General features: G+C 42.5%; 1 protein-coding gene across 2 annotated transcripts in view; it reads left to right on the top strand.

Moving 5' to 3' along the window:
• The first annotated feature begins 304 nt into the window (after nucleotides 1-304).
• lig3 (ligase III, DNA, ATP-dependent) overlaps nucleotides 305-19,652 on the top strand; it is a 28,667-nt gene continuing 9,319 nt past the window's right edge. The window contains exons 1-11 of one of the 2 annotated variants that reach the window (XM_079214382.1): nucleotides 305-414; nucleotides 4,468-5,012; nucleotides 5,990-6,118; nucleotides 6,612-6,836; nucleotides 6,945-7,096; nucleotides 7,313-7,479; nucleotides 8,575-8,652; nucleotides 8,748-8,916; nucleotides 9,588-9,743; nucleotides 18,609-18,740; nucleotides 18,825-18,904. In XM_079214382.1, coding sequence (XP_079070508.1) covers nucleotides 4,496-5,012; nucleotides 5,990-6,118; nucleotides 6,612-6,836; nucleotides 6,945-7,096; nucleotides 7,313-7,479; nucleotides 8,575-8,652; nucleotides 8,748-8,916; nucleotides 9,588-9,743; nucleotides 18,609-18,740; nucleotides 18,825-18,904 — 1,805 coding nt within the window. In that variant the 5' untranslated portion in view covers nucleotides 305-414; nucleotides 4,468-4,495. Of the gene's footprint in view, nucleotides 415-2,947; nucleotides 3,041-4,467; nucleotides 5,013-5,989; nucleotides 6,119-6,611; nucleotides 6,837-6,944; nucleotides 7,097-7,312; nucleotides 7,480-8,574; nucleotides 8,653-8,747; nucleotides 8,917-9,587; nucleotides 9,744-18,608; nucleotides 18,741-18,824; nucleotides 18,905-19,652 lie in introns of those variants that run through there. The other variant, XM_079214383.1, reaches the window with a different exon arrangement.

The following is a 19,652-nucleotide window of genomic DNA, read 5'->3' on the forward strand; positions in this document are numbered from 1 at the left end:
ATTCTTCGCTTTATAGTTCGCTGCCGCTGTGATGAGAAATATCTCTCGCTTACACAGTCTGGTGGGGGGGGGGATAACGTCAATACAGTATCTGGGTCCTCCCCTCCGACATCTCCTCCGCGCACCCGCACTGCGTAGTGGAGGCGTCGCTGCGCCACCTGATCGCTATTCCCGTAAAATGTGCTCTTGAAAAGCGGCCGGCCACGCGTTCGAGTGGCGTTCACGCATACGTTGTCTACGTAGTTAACGGCGTGTTTACAATTTTTGTGCGGCGTTTAAGTACCCTCGGAAATATAAAGCGCGAGGAGGGTTTGTGCAGCTGACGTTTGGTAGGATGTTTCTAACTTGGTATTGATGTGGTATGGAATGATATGGAAGTATCAACAACGTCAACCACAATTATTATTAATCTAGGTAAATTGAAAACAGCCTACAGAATGAAGTACATGTTTCCCAAAAGTCTAAATGTGTGAATGATAGTGTTTGAAGACAACTTGATCGATCACATTTCGGAGTCTATTAGCATTAACTCTGACCTACCAGTGCAAACTACAACTATCAGTATTTAGCAAGGGCAATTGTTTTTGGGACCAGGATAGGCGGTTTGTTTTTTGTTGAACATTCAACTGCTCACAATATATTAATGTTATTATTATGAGAACAGTAAGAGCACCAAAAGCTCTGGGTGTACTTGTTGATGAATTGGATTCAAGGATTTGTTATTATCATACAATACAGGATTGAACAATCATACAATGGCTCTGAATTTGCCTTTTGTACAAAATTGTTGTATACAAAATTGGTCATGCATTCTAAGTAAAAATCCTGGTATGCTGTTTAATGGATACATTAACAGATTATACAGTCAGTAACGCAAATCAGTGAGACATAACAAACAGAAGTTATGATATTTGTCATTTGTATCGATGTTTTTCGTTTGATTGTTTTGTCTTTAGTATTGTATGTGTTTGCCTACGCTGTACATTAGACTGGAGAAGGGTGGATCATGGGTGTGTGGTTCATGCATGCAGAGCTACCAACTCTCACGGTTTCGCCGTGTGACACACGCTTTTGCATGTTTTCACACGCACTCACGCCACACAACCAATTTCTCACGGCAAAAAAAATAAATCTTATTTTGGGCCGAGGCGCGTTCGTTCCTTTTCAAACTCCCCGACGATAGACCTATTCGGTGCATAGACATCCTATTTACCCCAAAGCAGGGACGGACTGGCCATGGGGGACACCGGGGAAATCCCCGGTAGGCCGACGGCGTTGAGCCGGCTGCCGGCCCACCTCTGTCATCAAGCGGCCCTGCCTCTGAGATCGCCGGCCACGACTATATTCTATGGCTCAGAGAAAATGTTAAATTTACTCGAATACATGATGTTACTGATCACTGACTGAAATTTATAGTAGCCCTCGCGTCCCTACAAACACTCATGGTTTCCACATCCAGCAGCATGCAACACTACTGATCGCGATCTGTATTCACATTCATGGTATGGATGTTGCTTGCAGGTTTTCAGGATATTCTGCCATTAATTTAATCCAGAACACCGGCACTCCAGCAGAGTTGAAACATACATTTTAGTTTCATTTTCGGGGTAACGTTATCACATAGCCTCTTGACATGTGTCAAGACTAAGAGGCTCAGACGCACAGACGGATGTATCCGGTCATTCTTCAAGTTAAAACATATTTTTCGATTTTTTGTTTTCCATTCTTTCTGTGCGGCCCGGTACTAAGGGACCTTGCGTCACTCGCTCGCAGACGAAGCCGCTTTTGAGTGTGATTCGACAGCATGGCACCAACGCGTAAACCCTTAAAAGAGTATAATGATATTGTTTTTATTACCATGTGACTGCACCTGGGCCGGCAGAGTTAGTTTAGGTTCTGTTACTTAACTTATTGTTTTGTTATGCACCTTCAACATCCCTACACACACACACACACACACACACACACACACACACACACACACACACACACACACACACACACACACACACACACACACACACACACACACACACACACGAATAGGTCTATCGTCGGGGAGTTTGAAGAGGAACGAACGCGCCTCTGCCCAAAATCAGATTGATTTTTTTTGCCGTGAGAAATTGGTTGTGTGGCGTGAGTGCGTGTGAAAACATGCAAAAGCGTGTGTCACACGGCGAAACCGTGAGAGTTGGAAGCTCTGCCATAAGTCCCATTTATACTCATCTACAGGCATCTATTTACAATGAAATGTTCAGGCGGAAATACAAACCTTATACTTTAGTGTGTTCAAACTCATATAACTTAGTGTCAGCAGCACTTATAGTGATTCTGACTAGTGAGGGAAAAAAAGCCTCAGATTGTTACCTTTCAAAAGAGACCAACACCATGCATGTACTCCACATAGTATAAAGTACAGCTTCCAATTTGCTTTGGGTATATAGGCGTTTTTCGTCAAAACATTTTATATTACAGTTATGCAGTCGGATGGTGGAAGTTCATTGACTAATGCATCCGCTGGGGGTGATATGTATTATGTGAAGTGCTCCAGTTCAGCAGATGGCGGTATAGACCTCCTGCTACTCAATTAAAGGCCCACCGTGTCACAATGAACCCCAACCATGGGTAGAGAAAGCATCCAGTGGGCATTGTGCAGCCCCATGCTCTCGACCCGTGTAGCCCCTAAGATAGTTATCACGTCAAGTTACCAGAGAACTACCGGAAATATGATATGTATCCTTCGAAATAAAACAGAATCTCACCTTTTGAAAGAATAATATGCCCCTCGCATGGCGTTCGAGGTGGGAAAAGTGAATATGCAAACAGTATTACGACTGCACACTTAAATCAGTTATACTTTACATGTAATAAACACATTTCCCCCGGTAATATAACCTTTATTTTGTAGACCTAAACCGGAAGTGCATTGCGCCTTTACAAAGTGACAGCAATTTACTGACGCTGCTGAGCTCTTGGCTAACAACAATGAGAAGTGCTAGCTTTATAAACGTGCCATCGTATTTGTCTAAGCTTCATTAAGGTAACTGCAGCAGCACACTTCCTTTATGTGCCAAGATATCAGCGACATGGCGACTCTGTTTTGATATTAACAACTTAGTTTCGATAGCTAGCTGGTTATATTGTGGAACATAGGGAGTAACGTGGCCAAAGAAGCAGAGCAACTGTCTTCGTCGTGAAACGTCACACTTTATATTCACGTTTTAAATTACATAAACGTAGTAACTGTGACTCGGTCCTCAAACCAACGGGCTGGGCTGCGTTTAAAGTTTAGTTTAAGGTTACAAAAAACACTTTGTGTGTTTTACGTGATGCTGAACCGAAGATCCGCCATCTTTCTTTTAGTTAATTAACAATAGCTAGAACTGACAGTTATGGGTGGATTATTTTAAATTGTACTGCTAGTAGTTACTCAAGAGGCTGCAACGACTAATTTCATTGGACTATTCGACCATTTCCTCCATTAATCGATTAACTTAGTTGTTTGGTCGGAAAGTGGTGAAACAAATCTCAAGATGACATCCATTTTATATATATATATATATATATATATATATATATATATATATATATATATATATATATATATATATATATATGGATGTCATCTTAAAATTTGTGTATATGTGTGTGTATATATATCCACAGTTCAAAGATACTCAGTTTACTGTCACAGAGTTAAGAAACCAGAAAAAAATATCACATTTAAGAAACTCAAATCAGAGAATTTTGACTTTTCTTCTTCAGTAATTACTCTAATCGATTATTCAAAATAGATGCCTATTAATTGAATAGTTTATTATATTGAATTCAACTAATTGCCTAATTGCTGCATCTGTAAATTACACTGTCATGTTCTTTGTCATATCTAACTGCAATCCTCCACTAATATACGTTTACCAAGTCAGAAAGCGCACAAGACTTGAACTATTTGTGTCACTATGTTTAGCATGATCTCTGGACTATTGGTATGTTGTGTTGTTTTAATGCTGATCGCAGTTACAGGAGTACATTTGTATCGTGTATATATAGAAAAGACCCTTGTCAGTTGCTGTTTGGGTTGAGGATACATTTATTGGTGAAGAAGTATAATCTGATCAAGATATTGTGTTAAAAACATAAGTCAAACATGACCCCAAACACCTCCAGGGGTCATGCAAATACCTTTAGGGCTCAGTTGTTGGCGCTATCTTTGGCCCCTTTTTATATGTTTATTGGGAGCCGTTTCTCCCGCTCATTAGTGAGGATATGTGGCAATGCAGTTAATCACGAATAAAACAAATGGGTAAATGAGACCATGCTGAGACGATTAAGTCATTCACACCTTTACTCCAGCTAATTGTTCCAGTAATGATTGATTTATCAAATCAACTTTCAGAAATATAATGATACCTTTTTAAAAAAAAAAAAAAAAACTAAAAAAAACATTATCCCCTTTGCTTCCTGTAGGTTGTAACTTGCCCACCGTCACAACTGGATGCAGAGACTACTGGTTTTATCAGCACATAAGACGATCTGTGACGGCCTACAGCAACTCTGGAGAGCGCGCAGAGCCCTTTCTGTTGCTCCATACTCTAAACCTCTATCACCAGCTGTTCCTGCGCTACATTTTTGCCTCCAAATCCACCATTTCTCCTCGGTATCCAGACTCCTCCGGAACAACCCTCCCCGGCTCTCCCCACATCGGTGTTTCTCCGACCAGCCAGTCATGGCAGAACAGAGGTTCATCGTGGAGTATGCCAAACGCGGCACCGCGGGATGTAAGAAGTGCAAGGACAAAATCCCAAAGGAAGTGGTGCGCATCGGGAAGGTCGTGCCGAACCCCTTCAGCGAGTCCGCAGGGGAGATGAAAGAGTGGTATCACGTGAAGTGTATATTTGAGAAGTTCGAAAGGGCGAGAGCCACCACCAAGAAGATCGAGGACATCACAGATCTGGAGGGCTGGGAGGAGCTGGAGGACCAAGACAAGGAGATCATTAATAAACATGTTTCAGGTTCAGGCACACACTCAGAATCACATTTTAATGCTATTCAAAAGGCTGAATGTTGTAGCTCTGGTTGTCTTTTGTACATGGATCACTTTTTTATTATTATTGTGCATCTCTACGTGTGAGACTTCAGACTGCTGGACTATTTGGATCCTGGCTGAGTACATTCTTTAAAGACGTTTCTCTGCAAGATTACTATTGTATCCGCTGTATGAGCACATTAAGAGGAAGACATTTTTTTTCTAGCTGATGTGATCGATAAGCCATCAAATATTTAGAAAGTCAGCATTCAATGAAACCGACCCGAGGCTGCGGTACAGTGCTGATACAAATTTATTTGTCCGCAGAACCTCAACTCGCAATATTGCTCAACCAGTTAAAGAGCACCGGTCGATTGATTCACTCCTGCAAAGGAGATCAATGTCATGTTCAAATCAATAACTGACATATAATAAAACAAATCCGTAGGCGTCGCACGGCAGCACAGATAGCTCTCGCCTTTCAGTGATTTGGAATTGCTGGGTCAACGATAAATGAGTAAGTGCATTCCACTCAACACCACGCTAGGTGTGGCTCACATTATTGCACCGAACGTCAGCTGACCAGTTAAACCAGTACGAGTAAATATAAGGAGAGCGTCATGGAACCTGGAAGCCCATCTCAGGTTTAGCCTTATAATTCACGTTAGAATAACTTCAAAATGGTCCAGATGGTCACGCTAGATTTGTAAAAACTTGCTAAAATGACTCGTTGCCCTTGAGCTGAACCTCAACCATCTCTTACGAGTTTCACAAATCGAGGTTTACGATCTACAACTGGAACAAACAGATTCAGGATTAAAACACCAGAACTGCTTCAATAATTGGTTGCTTGTTTGTGTGTGTTGTACATGATTGTGAATGCTCCGACCTTTACTGTCGAGTCCTAATCGGTGAGTTGTGGTACCTCGTGTCAAATGGTTCCCCATTCGTCTCGTCTTGCAGACCTGATGGCCAAAGCCAGTGCCACTCCAAAGAAGAAGACGCCGGCCAAGATGAACACCTCCGGTAACCTCATGGCTCCTCCCGCTGACCCGTCTCTCAACGCGCCGCGGAAGTTCTCAGGCTTCACTGGTAAGTTCACAAAAGATGAAGAAAAAAAGAAGCTAAGTGAAAATTACAACAAAAGCAATTGAAGCAGAGAACAATTTCTCATTCTGAAACAGCCAAAAGAAACGACTGATCCGAAAGGGGTCAGAAAAATATTTACTTCTGCCTGATGTTTCTCTCATAGATTAATGCTCAATTTACATGCCATACTTTTTCTCAAATAACATTTGCATCTGCTTTAACCCTCTGAAGCCCAGAACCCGACAGTGGGATTGAAAAGCATGTTTTCTTTTCAACAATCGCAAAAACTACACCGTTTATAGCAGCCAGAAGCTGTTTAAAATCATCATTATCGTCAGATTTTCATCTTTCCGACGGTCCTCGAACACGTCATGTGTGACGAACGCTTCCATCAGAAAAAGCAACTTAAACTAAGCTTAGAAATCGTGATCTTTCTTCTGCAGCGTTGTCAAATTGGTCTCATGGCATGCCCTCTTCCACCTCTCTGTCCCGTCAGCTGCAAAAGCCAGCAACTCCGGCAGCTCCGGCAGCCCGGGACCGTCCTCTCCCTCGCCCAACGGCAGCCGAGGCAGCCCCCTGTCCGCCCAGCTGTGCGACCCCCAGCACAAGGACTGCCTCTTCAGAGAGTTTCGCAAGCTCTGTGCCATGGTGGCCGAACACAACAGCTACAACGTCAAGACGCAGATCATTGAAAAGTTCCTCAGGAAGGGCTCGGCCGGAGGTTGGTGTGTTTTATCGGTTTCTGTACGTGTCACGTGACTGAATCCCACGGCCAGGCCGAGATGTCTGGCAAACGTTTCTCCTCAAATCTTCTTTTCTTGTGCCCTAGATAAGTTCCACGGAGATCTTTACCTCACGGTGAAGCTGCTTCTGCCGGGCGTCGTGAAAAGCGTCTACAACCTCAACGACAAGCAGATCGTCAAACTCTTCAGTCGCATATTCAGGAGCAACCAGGACGACATGGTGCGCGATCTAGAGCAGGTCTGTGATCTGCGTGGTCCCACTCATGATCTGTTGTGCTTGGCTTGATTTTAGAACGAAAGACTTTCTCCCCGGCAATTATTTAACACTGTTCTATTGATATTTTCTGTTGGAAAATATGTTTTTTTGTTTTTATATCGGCCAAATTTAGTCTCTTGACATTGCTTCTTGAAAAGGATGACAGAGGAATTAATATATATATATATTATTTTGAAGGGCGATGTGTCTGAAACAGTGAGGATGTTCTTTGAGGAGAGTAAATCATTGCCGGCGGCAACCAAGAGCCTCCTGACCATCCAGGAAGTGGACGCCTCACTAACCCGCCTTGCCCAACTGACCAAGGAGGACGAGCAGCAGACTGAGCTGGAGGAAATCACAAAAAAGTAAAGCAGTGTTTCATCATTTTATAACACATTACCTGGGCTGGGGAGTAAAACATTACAGGGAAGGTAATTCAGTGAAATGATTAGCAGTGCAGACTTGCTACGATTTAAAAAAACGTTCCACGTATCAAAAACCTTTGTTTGTACTCACACATATTTGTTGCGTTATTGTTGGAACGTACAAACAAAATGAAGAAAGAAGACAGCCAGCAAAATACCACAAATATCTAGTTGACTGTAAAATCACATCTCAAGTTCATAGATTACTTTATTTCCTTTAAAGAAAGAAGTTGAGTATTAAACGAAGGCCGAATATTCTATATTATTTATTTATTTATTTATATATATATATATATATATATATATATATATATATATATATATATATATATATATATATATATAAAAACATTATAAATATAAAAACATTTAACATTTTTATAAATATAAAAACATTATATATATATAAAAACATTTGGCTGCAAAATATTTACTCAAATGTAGATTTTCTTTCAACGAAAAGCATAAAGAAAATGATAATCATAATAATATATAATAAAAGAAAATCATTTAGTTTTGTATCTTTTTCCGTAAATGCTCATCGGCACCTCAAAATGCACGTCCACTGTAAAAGTCCAGAAGACAGATTGTGTGATTTCTTTTCACAGTATTTGTAAATCCTTTCATTATTTGTCTCCGCTTGTTTCATCTGCGCTTCTGTTTTTTATTGTTGGTATTTGTTTTACACGTTTTCTTTTTTCCTCGTTTGTCTGCCTGAGGCATGGCACGCACACACACACAGTGGGACTGTGTTTATTTGTCATAAATAACATATTGTGGGCTGTAAACCGACAGAAGCAATATTTTGTTCTGTCGTGAATAAAAAGATCTTCTCGTGTCATACATGAAAAAAAACATTAAAAAAAAAACTCCGCTCAATTTTTACAGTTTCTGGGAATTACAGTAAACTAGTTATTTTATATTTGACTATTTGTGGTTTTATAACCAGCTAGATTTTTCTTGTATTTCTGTCATTCTTTTGGCATGCGCTTCACAATTCCCCCCGGTGTAATCTGCATTCTCTTTTCGCCATAGATGCACCAGCAATGACCTGAAATGCATCGTTCGGCTTATTAAACACGACTTGAAGATGAACTCCGGAGCAAAACACGTGTAAGTGTTTCCTTCCTTTAAAGCAAAATACACACTTTGAGGAGAGATTGTATTTTTTCACACACACACCAATGTGTCTGTCGTCTCTACTGCAGCTTGGATGCCGTGGATCCAAACGCGTACGATGCCTTCAAGGCCTCGCGTAACTTGGGCGACGTGGTCGAACGGGTGTTGAGGAATCAGCAGGAGTCGTCCAATGGCTCGGGACCCAGGAAGCTGCTCACCGTGGAGGCCTCGCTCATGACCCCCGTCCAACCCATGTTGGTGAGCGCCGCCCCCCACACGCTTAGTGACCCTGGTGGTCAGTAGAGAGAATGCAGCTTTAACACATGAAGCATTGACTTCTATACAACCAGAGGAGTCGCCCCCCTGGTGGTCAGGGGGGGAAGAGGTCCCTAGATTCCTTCCCATAAGAGGAAAAATCCACCAGATGAAGAGAATATGTTTTAACTGTTTCCTGCTGATGGCTTGTAACTATTCAGCATGATTTTTAAAATGTGCCATCCCAAAAAAAACTATCTACGGACCATTAAGTTCCTCATCACACGGCAGACGTGTGATGACACAATACAAAAGTGCATTTGGAATGAACTACATTGATTATTATTATTATTGGACACAATAACAAACAGACATGATGAAGTGAAAAATAAAGAAAAATGTTCAAAATTTTTTTCTGTAGGTTCCTTTTTAGAATCGGTGGTAAAAACATGCACTTATGGTGGACGATTCTTCACAGTGAAGCTTGTTTTGCAGCATTATCCCTCAATATTGGAGCAATTAAAACAAATGAAATGTTATCCCCATTATTCACTTTGACACAAAACATGAGATGGTGTGGTTCAGGTTGAAAAATGTATTATTTAATGGTGTGAAAGTTTAATTTCCATTGGCAGCAACGTCTAAAAGTTGTTGTTGTTCCTTTGTGATTCCAGGCGGAGGCGTGTAAATCCATCGAGTACGCCATGAAGAAATGCCCCAACGGGATGTACTCGGAGATCAAGTACGATGGAGAACGGGTGCAAGTCCACAAGAATGGCGACAACTTCAACTACTTCAGCCGCAGCCTCAAGCCTGTGTTGCCGCACAAAGTGAGTGAGTGTGTGTGTGTGTGTGTGTGTATGTGTGTGTGTGTGCGCGCACACACACACAGCCTGTGACACAGCTGTACACACCAATTAGTATGACAATGTCAGGATAGAATCTCCTTAAGTTGGTCCCTGCTGGATTAGCAATTTAAAGGATTTTTCTCAGGGTTTAATTCAGACATTTTCTCAGTGATTTTCCAGTGTTGATTCTCTCAACCACTAGAGGCTGCGCTCCATACAATCCTCACCACAACCTTGAACCCCATAAACCTCAGTAGACACCAGACACTTAGACTCTGAACCTGTAAAACAATTGTCATAATCGTTAAAGTTTCCTGACGGTCTTTGAACACATCATGTGTGACGAATGAAGCATGAGGAAAAAGCAGCCAAAACGAAGCTTAAAATTGAAAATTTCATCAGAAATATTTGATCCTACATGTCTCATTTAAAATGTTGCCCCAAATAAACCATTAGCTCAAACAAGATCATTTAAAAACATTAAATTCTGAGCATTTAAACCTGTTAACGTTCTACGTCCCCGCGGGCGTCCTTTACTATACATTCTAGTGTACACTGTACCCCCGGTACGAGTGCCATATGTTTCTGGAAACCTACGATTCTTGTGATTCCAACTGTATAACCCGTTTCAAGATCAGACCACCACAGCAGCTACAAACAAGCTGCAACTGATTGCGTGATGACCTCACATATCAATGCCAAGTGTGCCCAGTAATTTACCCAAGCTGATTTAAAAGAATGACCCAAAAGGTGGGTACAACTTAACATTATAGATTTATCAAGAAGTCTATGGCTAAAAACAGTTTGTAATGCTTTCCATTATATCCTAGTGTTACTCAGACCACCACAGCAGCTACAAACGAGACTTTTGTCAGACAACAACAAACAAACAAATGATAGCAAAAGCCAGGCAACTCACCAATGACGCCTCATATTGATCCATAAATCCATAACATTCCAACAAAAACGGAGTTGTTACGTCGTAAAGGTCCAATAAAAATAAATCCCATAACAGATTTGGTCCAAAACACGTGATTACATCCATAAATATCCACCAACTGGCGTTGCATCATTTCATATCAGCTAGAAGATATGAAAGTACACAGTTGTGTTTTTAGCAGAAAGGCAAGTTTGCATGAGAGCACAGCTACAAACTCGGTATCAAAATGACCGCCGAAATCCAACCTTTACCCCACTTGAACAAATAGGAGCTTCATGTCCTGACTGACAGGCTGCATTACCCAACCAGAAGCTACGTTGAAGAACAGAGTCAACCCCTGTCTCCTTGCGTGGCTCAAGCCTGGCACGTCGTACGGCTCAGATAACAGGCGTTTCGTACAGCCAATGAAATTGCCTAAAAAACAAGTACCAGGAAGAGGGGGTGGGGGGGAAATTATCCCAACAGCCTTCAATTTGATGAGAAGAGACAGCTGCTGATAGAGCTTCAGTCTGTCATTGAATTAGCATACAAATGCATTTATACTTCATTTTCTCTGTGTCAGCAATACTGGTAGTACATATGAATAGTACCTCTATAAGTTTGCAAGACTATAAGCCTTTTAAATAGGTATATATATCAGAAATATTTTCAGTCTCAAAATGGAAAAACGCCTAGACATTTCATTCGAAAAACGTGTAAAATATAAATTTTCTGTGATATTGTGATCTGCTTTTTACTTAGACTAGAAAAGGCTTCATGCTATGGTTCCATTGTGTTTTCCAGTCCATAAGTCCCATTTATAGTCATCTACGGGCATCTATTTACAAAGAAATGTTCAGGCGGAAATCAAAACCTTATACTTTAGTGTATTCAAACTCATATAACTCAGTGTCAGCAGCACTTAAAGTGATTCTGACTATTGAGGGAAAACAACTTCAGATTGTTACCTTTCAAAAGAGACCAATACCATGCATTTACTCCAAATAGTTCAAGTACAACTTCCAATTTACTTTGGGTATACCTGGATAGGCGTTTTTCGTCAAATTTTACAGGAACGCTAAGAGGTTAAGAAGCCGTGATTTGACTCGGCTGAGACCGACAGAACAGTCACGTTCACCACTGATACTGCTTTTAATAGTCATCAGCTCCTCCCAAACAACCAAAAACAATGATAAATTCCCCTCAACAAGGTCTGGAATACAACCAGTAAAGGGTTAACTAACGTAGACGGGACACAGCGAGGCTCTGGGAGGTTTCCACCGTCTCTCACTTTGTTAGGAAAACCCATTTGTGGGTCTCAAAGGTGTCATCTGCCCCATAAAAAGAAAAGCAGTGTTTTTATGAGCCCGAAGTCTACGCCGGCTTCCGCTCAGCCGCAAAGCATTTATTAACACATGCTGATCATATTTAAAGTTTATAATAGTATCATAATTTTAGGAGTTTTAGTGGGACCCAAAAGCTCTCATGGCTCTTGTTCAACTGTGGTTTTCCGTGCAGTGTCTGTTAAATCAGTGAATCCAGTGACGAAGGTTCATGTTTAAAGCTTTACTTCTGTCCAACAACAACGGGATACATTACATCAGTTCCTCTAGAACAAAACTGAACTTGCGCATGCGCACTAAACTGAATACTTAACAAACTCCCCTTTCTCTTTAAAGAAAAACATAGTGATAAAAAACATTTGTTTTTCTAAAACCTTAAACAGATAAACATAGGTTTCAATTATCAACTTTAATGAATAGAGTTTGAGGGTAGGCTTTTTGTGATTAGCTCGTTTAGCCTTTAAGTTGCCAGACACCTTCGCTGAGAGCCCTCAGCAGAACGAGTGCAGATGTCCCCTTCTTAGTCAAGCAGTCAGCAAGCTGTTCCTTGGAGGCTGACCACATGATCTGCTGGATGGTCCCAGAGTGGACGAGCTCCTTGATGCTGCTGATTTCGAGGCGGAGTCTCTTTTCAGTCACGCTTTTGGTGAACTTGACCGCATCAAGAAGAGAGTAATTGTCCGTTACACAGACAATGGGCAAATTGTTCCGTGTGCAGTCACCTGTGGTCAGTTTGGAGTAGAGTGTAGCTAAAAAGACTGCACTGTCAATGCCATCTGCAAGTGCCAAAGTCTCTCCTGCTAAGGTGCTTCGGACAACTCTCCTGATCCTCTTTGAATGCCAGCATATAGGTGAAAACCGTCCATTCTCTCCCATAAGCATGACCAGGTGTCCGCCTTGAGTGCCTCCGTCTGGAAGGTTTCCCATCGAGGAATCACTGTACACCACAAGCTTCAGCGAGCTGTCTTTTCCCAAGAAAACCTCAAGGTCACCTCTTCTGATTTCAGTTTCCTAACAAGTTTGTTTGCACAGTGTAGAGTCTGAACAGTAGCATGATTTGTACTTGATGATACGATAGATATGTCGCACATTATGTCGGGTCTACTCTGCCTTGCTACCCACAATATTTGGCCAATCTTCGACTTTAACATGTCAGTTTCAGTGTCTGTTAGAGGAGCCTCTCACTGTGTGGCTCTGTTGAGATCCACAGGAATGGGTTGGAGATTCTTGATGTAAATCCTTTGTTGCACTTGTATCTCATCCTCCAAAGAGTGAACCTCCATTCCAATGTAGCTGAAGGTGTTGTGCTCTTCACGTCCAACTTGAAAAGCAACTTTCAAGTGAGGAACGACTGTTGTGGAGAATGTTTTTGAACCTCCCCAGATGAAGTCATCCACGTGACAAGCAAGGAGTCCCATCACGTTGCAGGAGTCATCTAGCCAGTAGAACACTGCTGGATCAACTTGTGACACAGTAGCTCCCAGTTGCTGCATGGTGTCTTTCACTCTGTTGTACCAATACAGAGAAGCATCTGCTAGGCCATAAACACACTTTCTTTTTTAACTTCCATAGGATTCCTTTGCTCTGAGCTTCTTGGGGGGGACGAATATAGACATTTCGGGTCAACTCTTTGCCTTGTAAAAAGGATGCTTTAATGTTCATAGAGTTAAGCTGCCATTTATTTTGACATATCACTGCCATATGAGACTCTGAGGCACATATAGGCGAGTCTTTTGGGAGCTCCTGGGTGTTCCTTTCTTCAAAGCCTCTTGCAACTAATCTAGCTTTCGGTACAACACCGTCAGGTGTCTCCTTGAGTGTGCACACCCACCTCGGCGAGATGCATTTCTGGCCTTCATCTTATATTTCTTCAAACACATCATTATTTTTCCAGTTGCTGAGTTCATTGTGTTTGGCAGACATGAAGGCATCATCATTCACAATAAGTATGTCTTCTTCAGGATGGCTAGCACATAATTCAACATGCTCAGGTGGGACCACTTGAAGATTGTGTACTCGTCCTAAATCAACAGAACTGGTAGTGCCAATAATTTCCTCAGGCTCAATGTACTCCAAATTATACCAGTATTTGTATGTTCCAGTGGCTTTTCCTGTCCTGCTGAGGATTTTTCCAGTGTGTGTTTGGCCACTCCCACTATCTGTGTATGTGACTACCTGTCCAGTTTTCAGACTAAAGCCTAGTTTATGGTTCTCCGTCACGTCGACGCCGTCGACGTGACGCCGTCGTTGAGCATTCGAAGTTCTGCGTCGAGGGACCGCGTTGCTCTGCAATTAACCGCCATGCCGCCAGGGCGGTGTTCCTGTGTGTCTGTGTGGTTTCAGGGGTTATAGCCGAATTCCAGTCACAGTAAACAATGGTGACCAAGTTGGAGCGGCTGCATTAAAGTTGGAGCTCATCAATATTGAAGAGCAAATGCTTATATTGCAAATGATGAAGCGCAGGCGACAGAGAAGACGTTTGCGGAGGTGGTCTGTATGACCACTAAACCGGTCGAGGCTGGGAAAAAGCAACTGCCGGAAATTACGTTCTGAGCGGACCAATCACAGCGCTTGCGGTCCACGTCAACGGGACGCGTAGTTCGGATTTTTTGGAGGTGCGCGTCAGGCTACGGCGTAGGGGTCTGCGTCGACGGCGTAGGTACGCCGTCGACCTGACGGAGAACCATAAACTAGGCTTTAGGTCTTCACAGGTTGTGGTTGAGTTGTTCTGTGATGCGTCAAATTGAACATGACTACCTCCTTCTGGCTGTCTTGGTGTGTGAGAGGGTTTGCTGTTATCCTCATCATTTGTAGGTGTCTCCTCCTCACTTTTGTTTTCAGTGTCATAGTTATTCTCATTATAGCCAGGTTCTGTTAATGTGGTATTAAAATCAGGTTTTGGTAATGTGGTAGGATGTTCAGTCGCTTCCAGCTGAATGTCCCTTTCTCCCAGCACTGCTTGTGGGTTATCTAAGTGCCTCCATGCCTCACAAATATCACCACACCATCTTGGCCGATGACCACACCTGGACCTTTCCATTCTGTACAATCCACCCGTTTGAAGTAGACTTTGTCTCCTGTTTCGTATCGGTCATCAATGGGCCGCAGTTGTTCACGGAGGGCTCTTTGGATCCTTTCAGAGCACTCGGCTTCTGTAAACGCTCTTCTTGCAGTATGTAATGTTGTGATATGCTGGGCTATCCAAGTACTCATATTATTAGTACCTTCCAGAGCTGGCGGCTTATTAGTGAGAACTGAAGGCAGATTTGGATTCTGTCCAAATACCAGCTGGTAGGGACTGTAGCCATGCATGTTGTGCATGGAGTTCTTTGCCATCAGGGCCCAGTCGAGGGCCGTCCTCCAGTCACATCCATTGTCCCTCTTCACTTTCAACAGGATTTCAGTGAGGGTTTGATTATGCCTTTCCAAAAGCCCATTGCTCCATGGGCTGTAAGCTGCTGTTGTTTTTACTTCAATGTTGAAGCTTTCAGCCATGTCTCTCATATCTTCGTTGTTGAATTCTCCCCCGTTGCCACTGAACAGTCTACTTGGAGGACCATGAACACTTATCCAGCAATGTATAAAGTGCTTTACAATCTCCCTGGTTTTCTTGGTGGTGACGATGATCCATGCACTGAAGCGTGTGAAGTGGTCAATTGCATGCAGATACCACACTCTAGCTCATGCAAATCTACAGCTACAGTTTCATTGTAGGTTGAGGCCATGGGAAAACCCACCGCTAGCTTTGGCTTGCTGTATCTAATGCATGTCTCACAGTTGTGTACAATGTCCTTAAGAATTGTGGTGCATTCAGCATCAGCATTACCTGAGCAGGCCAGTAGTTGTTTCAGTCTGTCAACAGAGGCATGTTCAAATTGCTTGTGTAGTTTAACCAGAACTTTCTGTTTTTCTTTTGTTGTCATGTTTTCTGTCACAGTGAGAATGTCATCCTCATTCTGGAGCTCATGTTGTTCTGTGTTACTCTCATCTCTAATTTTCACACAATAGTGTCCTGAAGAAGTTAGTTCAAGTTTCACTGGTTTTTTTAAACATTGTGGCTTTGTCATTTTCAATGTCTAAAACGGCACCTGCTCTTTTCAGTGACGTTTTGCTTAAAAGCAATGGGATATTTACTGGAACTACTTCTGTTTCAATTTGACATCTAGTCTGTCCTGTCATGGCTGGGATTTGTACTTTCTTTGTAGAATGAACAAGTTTGCCATCACCAAACTTGAATGCTCTTGCACTCTTTGTGTCCTCCATTTTCAATAACTCGCGTTGTGTTAGTCCACTCATGTAATGGTCAAGCCATTTTTCTCCACACACAGTCCTAGTGCAAGCTATGTCAATTACAGCTGATCCTAGAGACTCCACCATGAATATCTCTGTGTCAGTCAACGATTCTTTTGATAATAGAGTAATGTTGCATTCTTCAACATCTGTCATCTTCTCATCTTCTGTCAATTTTGCATGTTCATTTTTGTGAGGACAATCCTTTGCCCACTGATACGTGCTTTGGCAGACTGCACATCTTGTCCTTCTTCCATATCTGTCGAGTGGATTCGTCCCTTGAACAGCCGTATGGTTTTGTGGGCTTGACCTGACATTACTTTCACGCGCAGAGTCGCCAGCTCCCACACTCACACGGAGGTCATTAGCTCCCTCTTGTGGAGAGTTATCGCCAAAGATTCTGTTCAAGCCTGACTTCATGTTAACAAACGAAAGCTCTGGGCATGCGGTAAGTGCCAATTGTTTGTCTTTAACATTAAGTCCTGCAGTATCTAGTAGCTTGAAAGCTAACACAGCATCTGGAAGCTCCATCTTGAACTTACGTAGTCTGTTGTACCGGCGCTCAAACTCGATAATGTAGTCGACCATAGAGACGCCATTTTCTCTCGCGATCCGGTCAAACTCTGTGTACGCCTCGTACTGCCGATCCTTTTCCTCTTTCAAAAAAACAGAGTCCAATTTCGTGAGAAGTATAAGCATTCCTCCATCGACGTTCAAATCCGCTGCGGCGATTTCTAGCGCACTATCCCTCGCTCTTCCCGTCAGCGATAGAGCAACCACCAAGGCCTGCTTCTTTTCGTCCAGGTTTGTCACCAGCCTCCAAACTTCAACCTCATTTTTCCAGCTCTCGTAAGACTTCTTCTTGTCAAACTGCGGCGGAGTTTTGTAATTTCCAGCCGCCATCCTCTGCTACCATGTTAAATCAGTGAATCCAGTGACGAAGGTTTATGTTTAAAGCTTTACTTCTGTCCAACAACAACAATGGGATACATTACATCAGTTCCTCTAGAACAGGGGTCAGCAACCTTTCCTATCCAAAGAGCCATTTTGCCCTTTTTTAAACACAAAAAAATGTGTCTGGAGCCGCAAAAGCTATTTGATATCACAGCTTCTGAAGTTTTATATATAGTCATAATATATATATATATATATACACAAAAAACTATAGTTTGTTGTATTTATGAAATTATAGGACGAGAATAAAGACAATGTTTGACATTGTATTGCTATTTTACCTGTTTATAACTATCAAACTCTTATGAAGAGGAGACAAAAAATAGTCATGTGTCGGCTACATTGAGATCAATTAAAAGCACAACTATGCAATCCTTGAATATTGTTTATAAATGTGGCTCATGTGGTAGAGTGTTCGCCCTGTAATCACAAGGTAGCAGGTTCGATCCCTGTCTTCACGTGAGTTTTACATTTTAAACGCATCCGTCGTAAAGACGGATCCGTCTTTACTAGTGGACGCCTCAGTGTCTCATGAGCTGCCACAGAACCAGCAGCAGTAGTTGAGTCTGGAGACTTGATCAGCTTCCTGAAAGTATATTTACTTTGCTCAGTTTACTGCAGCAGTTGAGGAAATCGCTCTTCTGCAACTTGACACCTTTCAGTTTTTTGCTAATTTCTCGCCACATATCATGCAGACATGTCAGCAGCATCATTGGCAGTGAAAGCAAATGAATACGTCCACGCAGAATTAAACGCTCCACTTTCCTCCGTGATATTTATTTATTTATCCGTTGATGGTTTAGCGAGGGCAGGGCTCTGAATCACGAGTAGCCACCTGCAGGAAAGAGGCTTGACAGCTACGTGACAGGATGTGACGCACATTTTTGTTAAAGAAATATTTAAACATTAAATGTTTAAATAAAGAGCCGCATGAGGCTAAAGAGCCGCATGCGGCTAAAGAGCCGCATGCGGCTAAAGAGCCGCATGCGGCTAAAGAGCCGCATGCGGCTAAAGAGCCGCATGAGGCTAAAGAGCCGCATGCGGCTAAAGAGCCGCGGGTTGCCGACCCCTGCTCTAGAACAAAACTGAACTTGCGCATGCGCACTAAACTGAATACTTAACAGTGTCGACTATTGATTTTGATTCAGAATATTCTGTGAAACCTTCGTATTCATACATGTTTTTTGTCATTTCATCTCCTATTTTGTTTTTTTATATTTCTTAATCCACGTTATCATTGAAATTAGTTTTTTTCCCACCGTGTCGAACCTGTTAACGCCTGTGAGTTCTGTGATAGTATCAACAGGACCTGAGCCCTGTGTTCGTGTTGGTGTTTTTCAGGTCGCCCATTTCAAGGAATTCATCCCTCTGGCGTTCCCCGGAGGCCACAGCATGATACTGGATGCGGAAGTTCTTCTAATCGACACAAACACCAGTAAACCACTTCCCTTTGGTACTCTGGGTGTACACAAGGTGAGAACACAGCAACCAATCTGCCCCTTGTTTGTTTTTGTTGGGGTCATTGTTGTCACACCTCACACGTTCCTCTCCCTTCAGAAAGCCGCCTTTCAAGATGCCAACGTGTGCCTTTTTGTTTTCGACTGCATCTACTTCAATGGCGTGAGTCTCATGGAGAGGTAATGTGCTTCATAATCATCGTGCTACAAAATAAAAGAATTGATAAACCGTTAGGTTTTAAAGGAAACTGATTAAATAAATAAATCATGTATGTATGTATGTATGTATGAATGTATGAAAAACAACAGCGAGTAAAGTGTAGAAAAAAAAGCTAAGAATAGGAGATTGCCACTAACAGTCTGGATGAGTACACAGAGGCTGTAACTTCCTACATCAGCTTCTGTGAGGACAGCTGTGTTCCAACCAGCTCCAGGGTGAGTTATAACAACGACAAACCCTGGTTCACAGCGGAACTCAGGAAGCTACGGCTGCAAAAAGACCAGGCATTCAGGAGTGGGGACAAGGACTTGTATACAGAGTCAAAATACAGGTTTAGCAAGGCGGTGAGAGATGCTAAACGACAGTACTCTGAGAAACTGCAACAACAGCTATCAGCAAGTGACTCTGCTTCTGTCTGGAGAGGGCTCAGGCAGATTACCAGCTACAAGCCGAAAACCCCCCACGCCATGAACGACCTCCGCCTGGCAGACGAGCTGAACAAGTTCTACTGTCGCTTTGATAGACAATGGAGCAGTCCTGACGCCATCCCCCACAGGCCCATCAGCCAGCCACAAACCATCAGCCCACCCTCCCCCAGTCCATCAGGGGTTCACGCCTCTCTATCACCGCCCTCCCCAGTGACGACCCTCACTATTCTGGAGAGGGACAACAACAGACTGTTTAAAAAACAAAACCCCCGCAAAGCAG

Source organism: Taurulus bubalis (genome assembly GCF_910589615.1).
Source record: "Taurulus bubalis genome assembly, chromosome: 2".
NCBI classification, from domain to species: Eukaryota; Metazoa; Chordata; class Actinopteri; order Perciformes; family Cottidae; genus Taurulus; species Taurulus bubalis.